This window comes from Pseudoliparis swirei, chromosome 9 (genome assembly GCF_029220125.1).
Source record: "Pseudoliparis swirei isolate HS2019 ecotype Mariana Trench chromosome 9, NWPU_hadal_v1, whole genome shotgun sequence".
Lineage (NCBI taxonomy): Eukaryota > Metazoa > Chordata > Actinopteri > Perciformes > Liparidae > Pseudoliparis > Pseudoliparis swirei.
This window is the reverse complement of record NC_079396.1, coordinates 10,019,004-10,026,986: the sequence shown is the minus strand read 5'-3', so window position 1 is coordinate 10,026,986 and position 7,983 is coordinate 10,019,004. Positions and strand designations below refer to the sequence as shown.

The following is a 7,983-nucleotide window of genomic DNA, read 5'->3' as shown; positions in this document are numbered from 1 at the left end:
CTAATACTTTAAAAAGAAAAAATTGGGATTTTCTAATTGATCTGTCGTGCAGGCGGTCCCATCTGTACCATGGACTGTAAATACAAATAATATGCAGTATGTGGTTTGTACATTGTGTGTGCGTGCGCGTGTGCGCGTGTGTATGTGCCTGCATGAGCGCGTGCCTCCACGCAACTCCCAGCACCCTGCCGCAGCTACCATGTTTCCTCTCCCATTACATCGACTGTGGCAGAATTGCAGTTAGCACATTTACAAAGCTCGCAGCGCGCTCAAAAGGGCCCGCTGCGGCTTTTTGAAGTCCCCTGGCCCGTCTCATCCGCAGGCTGGACCGCGAGGTGCTCCATTTCACATATCTAATGTGCGCCGATGTTATCTGCGCGTAACGTCTAATCCAGGGACCCGAAGCCTTTTTCAGCGTGGATAAAGCTTAGGTTTCAACCCGGTGTGTGCGTGCGTGCGTGTATGTGTGTGCGTGTGGGTGTGGGTGCGTGGGAGGAGTGTACAGTCACCGCAGTCTGACCACACCAGTCCACAGTGTGATAAACTTCTGTAGCCCCCCCGCCATTAAAACAAATAAGACATGGTACCTGTATTGTATCATAACCCATACGTTATACGTATATTGTACATATACCATAATACATATACAACGTAATCTTCAGCTCTTGGTTATCATTTTATTATTATTATTTCTGAATGACTTTACGCATGCGCTTTTGTGCCTGAATCGTTTGGTTGCGGGTGGTTGTGAACACGGTGTTTGTTATTTCTGTTATTTGTATCTGAAACAATACAATGTCGAACATGACGGCCGCTGGTAAACGGCCCGGCTGCAGGTCCACTGTCAGTCCAGCTCCGTGATGTGAGGACGTCACCGCCTCGTCAATATGTCGCAAATTGTGTCGTGAACAATTGAACTGCGCATGAAGGGGCCTCAGTGCACACGGTATAGGGGCCTGCATGTGATATAGGAGCCATATCTTGATATACAAACAATGCCGTCTATACAGACGCGCGCGCGCATATGTGTGTGTGTGTGTGCAGATTACCAGTCAGAGGTCGCCCTATATGTTATTTTATAGGCGCATTTGAGCTGCTCCATGCAGGTGAAACAATAAGGGTGAAAGAATAGAATATTTACGAGGCCACCAAAAGGCCTTGCCGTATGCATTTTATTTAACTGGGCCGCAGTGTTTTTGTTTGTTTGTTTGTTAATTTCATCAGATAATGAATGAGGCGCTCTTCAGTCTAATTAGACGGAATAATAAACGGAGAGGGATCCTGTGTGGATGATTGAACACCAGTGCAGCGGCAGCCGCACACCTCTCTTCCGGTGACGCAGCTCGCGGCGCTGCCTTCACGAGCTCCCTCCCGCTGCACGACTAAAGAGGGAGAAGAAGAAAAAGAAGGGGTGGGGGGCGGAAGCCACAATTCTAAAAAGCAAATAGGCTTCTCTAAAACGCGAGGGTTTTTTCTTGCCCAGCCGTTCTCCGTTTCCACAAACCCGTTAAAGGTCGACGTGTAAATGACGCAGAAAAGCATTTCCCAGCGGGCCCGCAGTAAGTCGGAGAGCAACACTTTTCTTTGGGAGCGTAATCACAGTTAATTGCTCCTTCAAGAAGGTGTTGCGCCATGTGAAATCATTTGTCGGAGCTGATGTGCGAGAAGTATTCAGAGGCTTGGCCTGAACCGTGTCGGGTGGATGGTGGAAATAATGTCGACAAACTGTGGGAAAAGTTGTGCTGAATGCTCCTTTTCTTCAGCTTTCCTCGTGGCTGAAGCTGCGGATGAAGGACGCGGTATCGATAGAGCCAATCGATTCAGACAATGGATTATTGATCTCTTGTCGCCACGCTCCCACGCTTCCTTCAGACACCGAGGAATAAACAACATCTTTGTACACCACTGCTATATTCTCATAATGTAGTATTTGATTATCGACCCGTTTGTCTGTTTTTTGTTGTTGGCACGCTTACATCCGCGCGCTGCCTCTGCAAGGCCGCGGAGCACGTGACTGTTGATAGGCTACTGTATTTGAACTACATGTGTTTTTACACGGAGTTACAAAGAAAATGTTATAGGTCTGAAACACAGTGGCCACCTCCTGACTCTTCACACTCCCTATGGGTATACAAGCAGACTTCACACGCGTCCTCGCTCTCTTTAAAGCCAATAAAAATAAACCCTCCTTGCCTAGACGGACTCCCTAATATACAGATAATGTATGCTAATTACTGCTGATTATTATTGATTAATGATCACGCCATTCATTTGACTGCAACTCTTGGGGAAACATCCCACGGCAATTTTTGTTCAATAAAAAGGAGGTCGACGTGTTTGATGAACTCCAGCCTTTATTCAAATCAATTATTCTCGCACGTGCATTATAATGAGCAGCGAGCTGCGCGTCAACAGTGAGGCACGAAAACCCAAGACATGTCAGGCAGACTGCGGATTATTTGCCATGGTTTTATGTCAATGTAATGTTCAGCAACAGCACGACATATGGCGACGAATAATAATGCAAATAAATAATCATGCACATAATAATAATTACTAGTATTTCTGCGTGGTATTGAAAGTACCCATCCCATAAAAGTGCGGTGGGATTAGTGTGCGGAGAATTGATCCCTGCCGCTCTCCCAGCAGACTGCAGTTGCTCCATCACCACCGGTCTTTAATAGGCTCCAACATAGAGCCGCCTTTATTCCGCCAAACTAGACGGAAACCATTCCCATATGACATGTGGGTCCAGGCACCACACGAATATGACGACCAGCCTACTACCATCAGTCAAACTGGACTTTATTATATTTTTTATAGATAATAAAATACAAATGTATTGTATTACACAGCTTCTACCTCTCATTTTGTTTCTTTTTAGAAGTTGTAATTCTATATACTATAAATAAAATATACAACGATACTTTATCGATACAATATTATTATTGGAAACAAATATAATAATAATTATGATGATAATAATAGAAATAAGTGTATTTATAATAATATCAATGATTATTCTAATTATTATGATTATTAGTATAATTATTATTGTTATTCTTATCGTTATTCTTATGATAATATGAAAATATATTATAAAGTACGAATTATAAATCATGCAAAATAGTCAGGAGTAATAACTGTGTAATATAATAATTCCAAATTTGCTTAATAGATACAGTAAATTACCTAAATTGTAACTTCAAAATTAACATGGAAGCAAGTTAAAAATATTGCTGCATAATTAGACTTCTCTAAAATTTGCCTTTGATTAATTCAATGTGTCTAATATAAACATAATACGTTTGCAGTCTGCAGGCTTCATCAGAATGCTGAGTGCACGTTGTAAGGTAACGGCGTTCTCATCGAACAAAAAAACAAACAAACAAACACACAAACAAACAGGTGCGAGGCGAAAGTCATACTTACGAATCGACAGCATGTCATCTATCCACCTTCGATCAGGTGACCGCATGCGGCGCAGCAGCGCTACCGCTAACACAAACACTGCTCCGAGAAATAATTTCTGCAAATTAGAAATGTGAACATTGGAGCAAAGAAGGGGAAGAAAACAAAAACCCTGGAATCTTGTGGCGGGTACGGACTCTGGAGCCTCCATGAAGCGGCAAGCGGCTGCTGGCCGCTGCTTGTCCTAAGGGCAACACGGTTTACACACACACATGCGCGCGCACACACACACACACACACATACACACACACACAACCAAGTCATAGTCCGTAAAGTGCAACTCCAATCGAGTCGCGCACTTATTACCCCAGCATATGCATTAATTAAGTTAAAAATAACCTCTGCGACTCGAGCACTTTGCGGCTCCTCAGCTGCGTCAACAGACCGGAAGATAAAGTTTCTGTAAACTCTATAAAAGGAAATTATTCAGTTGCCATTTTCTGACAAAAAATATAAATATGATAATTATAAAATAAAGTTACAAAATACAATAATAATGAATAATGAATAAATTAAGAATAGCAAATTAATAATAATAATAATTAATACAAATTCTGGTTAGTTTCCAGTTCAAATGCGACCTTGACCCCACCATACCTCACTGAGTCCACCGCCGGGTGGAGAAAACCAAGTTCTCGCTGTTAAAGGGGTAAAGATTCAAGGAGGTGCTGGCAGGAGCTGAATGGGGTGGGTGGGGGTGTCGGGGTGAGGAGGGGGACGAGGGTAAGGGGATGGCATGGGGGGAGGGAGGGAAGGTGAGATGGTGGTGAGGAGAGAGCAGGAGGAGGAGGAGGAAGAGGAGGAGGGGAAGAGATAAGTGATCTAAAGGGGAGACGATAGGACAAAAAAAAGTGATGATGATGAATACATTGGAAAGTTTTTTGGCCCCGGCGAGGGTGTCAGATTGAATGGCCTGTGCGCATGTGCGAAGGTGTCCAAACTGACAATGCTGGTGAGATGAAGATAGTGTTGTTGCTGCTTCTGGGCTCACGGAGGACGACGAGAGGAATCTACAAGCCGACAAGATGAGATCCAAGGCGAGGGCGAGAAAACTGGCTAAAAGTAGGTCTTCCTTTTTCCGCTTCTTATCCCGTCCTGCCGCCGGCTCCAAACTCGTGTTCGTGTAGATGTCCAAAGTGTCCCTGTCATTTGCCATGTCCTTAAGAGAGGAGGGGGGCGACTCTTTGTCCAGAGTTAACTTAGTTGGCTCAAAAGAAATGTGTCCCGCTCCGGCTGCTCAAGCCTGGTTCTTCTCCGCGTGCTGCGGCTCTGGTCTTCGCTGTTTTCAGAAAGTTTCATGCGTGATGGGAATCGCCGCTGGTGCTTCTCGCACATGACGCTTCTTTCGACCCAGAGAGAAACACAGCCGAGCTCCAGCTTGTATTTCGCTCTCTTTTCTCTCCTTCCCGGCTGTCGGAGGTTTATTAACGCACGAGGCGCGGAATAGTTTCTCTAAAAGTTACCAAGAAAGTTGTTGAAACGGAGAGTAACTTTTTGTTGTTGTTGGCATACAGAGTCGGTCCGAGTCCGGCGGAGTCGTATTCCCGGCTTGTGAAATAGTGGGCGCTGTGGCTCCGCCGCTGGGCTGCACAGCTCCCAGAGCTCCCAGCCCCGAGCTGAGCGCAACAAGGGGAAACGCCAACACGTGAATTTAGAAAGAAAGAGAGAGACAGAGTAATATTTGAATGCACTTTATTTTTGGGTCGATCCTCCGTGAACCGCAGAATGTGTCTTTCTATTCGGTAACTTTTTTGTACTTTTGTCCCGGGGCCCTCGGACTGCTGCGGACTGGTTCCTCCTCCAGGGAATGCCAATCAATAATGCGTCTTGTGAAGAAGGCGCCCATGCCACTTCTCAGTGGCCCGCTGCCCGCGTCACACGGAACATTCATGTTTCCCGTTTAGTGAACCTTAGTATACTGATTTGTTGTCTGAAATAGAGCTAGCATTTTATTTCTTTTCATTATGCATATTGTTGGTGGTTTGATTTATCAGCCGCCATTATTTGCGCCGTCTTTATTTATCCTGCATGAATGCATTTCTTTTTACAACCGCTAATTATGCGGCTCGAATCCACAATTAATTTTAAAGACCATCGCTTTACTTTATGTTGGCCAGTTGGCATTTTCTTTTGCCATGTTTTAATATTTTTATATTTCATTCATAAAAAGCTTCGATTTGTTTTGTGAAAATGCAATGCTAAAATACAGGCCATCTTTAGCCGTGTATTTTTTTTATAAAACAATTTTTAAGAAGAATATTGAATTTATATGGCTTCCTTTTATAATTTTTCTGATGTATATATATAAATGTTTTGTCGGACATCTTGATTGCATGTTTACAGGCCTTTAACAACGTTGTAACTTTGCCAAAACCACTGGCCCTCTTAATTCAACGTGCACCTTGATCTTTATACCACATATAATTATAGCTTTAAAAAATAATGCTATTTACCTATGTGACCTTAGTGATTTAAAATATGTTTGCACAGCTTTAAAAAAAATCCGAAACGTGTTTATTTCAACCGTGTCTGGACTCTGTAGCCGGTTTCAGAAATGGCAAGTATTCTATATCTGTGAGGATATTAATACATGTCCAATAAGGGATTCTTCTCCCATGCATTCAGATAAATACTAAAAAGGAATGGAAAAAAACCAACACTTTTTTTTTGCAGTCTATTTTTTGTTATCATAATCTTATTATTCTTGCATGTGCTCCATTATTTGTGCACACGGAGCAAGTCCCCGTTTAACGGAACGAAAAGCAAAACTCTAAATGGGCTACTTTGGGAAAATACTTAAACATGTCGAGGGTCCTGCTTCTTGCCAGTAATTGCCCTTGGTCTTGATCTCTAAACAGCCCTGATAGTCTGTTGATCCGGGTGCTAATGAACTCAAATACCTGGCTTTGAGCTTTCTGACATCGGACCACTGCAAACCTCTGCAGCCCAGAGGCCTCGGGTCTGTTGTGAACCAGAGCAGACATGAACAAATATCGTGTTCTTAACATTCAAAACATGCAGTCCCACAACTTTTGAATGCGACGCGTGGGAGTGTATTCCACCCTCCTCTTTTTCTGGCGCTAATGCGAACGACTCTCTTTGCAGGCACACAGCAATATTCACCAGATGCTTTGTCATTTATTTTTTAACCCTCGTGGATATTTCCTTCTGTCGGCAGATAGCACACACACACACACACACACACACACACACACACACACACACACACACACACACACACACACACACACACACACACACACACACACATACCACGCACACAGACACACACGCGCACACACTTGCACACAACACGCACCACGCACACGCACACACACACACACACGCACGCACACGTCAAAGTCCACTCTGTAACGTGGAGAATTTGAACATGAGTGCGTTTTCTTGATTAGTATGCAAGTCCTTCCGGTTTGTTTACATCATGCTTTTTGAGTGTCATTGGGCTTTAAATAACATACATTACATTTATTGCTCTGTTCCACACATATTATTGTTTTTTCTTATACAGTTTGACTGCTGTATTGTTTTGTATTGTTATTATATTTATCTGGGGCAATGTATTAGGACATTAATATGATTTTTTTAATGTTTCATTTTATTTCCCCATATTTTTAAATGAAGAATAAATCATCCGACAGTTTGTGCCCTGCACCACGTCTCATTGTATCCCAGCTAAATAAATCGATAGGCTCCAGGCAATCTGCAGAGAAAACAACCCCGAAGTGACGACGAATAGCCTACGCAAATTAGCTCACATTGACTTCATCTGCTCCGCATATCTGTTGTGTAGGTTTTTTTTTATTCGCTCCAGAAATGCTGTTTTATTGTGTTATTCTTGGCCCATAGCTTCAAATTGGTTTGGGATCAATTAAAATGTATTTTTTCGCCGGTGTTTTTAAGTGCACAGGTGAGACAAATATACGCACACACACACAGACGCTGCTCTCGCGCTCCAGTGCGCGCGCACAGACGCCAAATAACGTCTCCACAGAAACCTAAAGAAATATAATTAAAACAGGAACGTGGAACAGCTTTGCAAACATTTCAGAGAAACGGGGAGGTTTTTTGAATCCACAATGATTCTGACCGCAACTTACACACGACATTGATTTGCTCTACCTATTTCACTTACTGGGGCTGGATGCTTTATGAAGTCAATAAATGAAAGCTAGCACTACGGTTGTTGTTTTTTTTACCCGAAAGAGTTTCCTTTCAGTTTTTTTTTGCTGATTTTGCACAACATGACCCCCACCCCTCTCCCCAACCACCAGACTGAACACATTTACACAGGTTCTGACAGTGTCCTTCTCATTCCCCCCTATGCCTCTCTCTCTCTCTCTCTCTCTCTCTCTCTATCTCTCTTTCTGGCCCATTTTTACTAATTGCCAGATACCCTATTGATCTTTGTGTTAAATGCCCCTCAGGCTATTCGATGGACTCAGTCATGAACTTGGCCTGGCTCAACAGTTTCTGATGTTTTGACAGAAGTA

At 43.2% G+C, this 7,983-nt stretch overlaps 1 protein-coding gene and 1 long non-coding RNA gene across 9 annotated transcripts in view; one reads left to right on the top strand and one right to left on the bottom strand.

Annotated features, from left to right (window-relative positions):
* Nucleotides 1–663: 663 nt before the first annotated feature.
* On the bottom strand, nucleotides 664–4,241 carry LOC130199201 (uncharacterized). The gene is made up of 2 exons (XR_008832780.1): nucleotides 3,433–4,241; nucleotides 664–1,382 (listed from the first exon to the last, which is right to left on the bottom strand). It is a non-coding gene; the product is annotated as an uncharacterized LOC130199201 (long non-coding RNA).
* Nucleotides 4,242–4,357: 116 nt separating this feature from the next.
* prdm16 (PR domain containing 16) overlaps nucleotides 4,358–7,983 on the top strand; it is a 175,564-nt gene continuing 171,938 nt past the window's right edge. For 4 of the 8 annotated variants that reach the window (XM_056422489.1, XM_056422492.1, XM_056422491.1 and 1 more), the window contains exon 1: nucleotides 4,360–4,534. In XM_056422489.1, the coding sequence (XP_056278464.1) occupies nucleotides 4,498–4,534 (37 nt within the window). In that variant the 5' untranslated portion in view covers nucleotides 4,360–4,497. Of the gene's footprint in view, nucleotides 4,535–7,983 lie in introns of all 8 variants that reach the window. The other 4 variants (XM_056422493.1, XM_056422495.1, XM_056422488.1 and 1 more) reach the window with 2 other exon arrangements.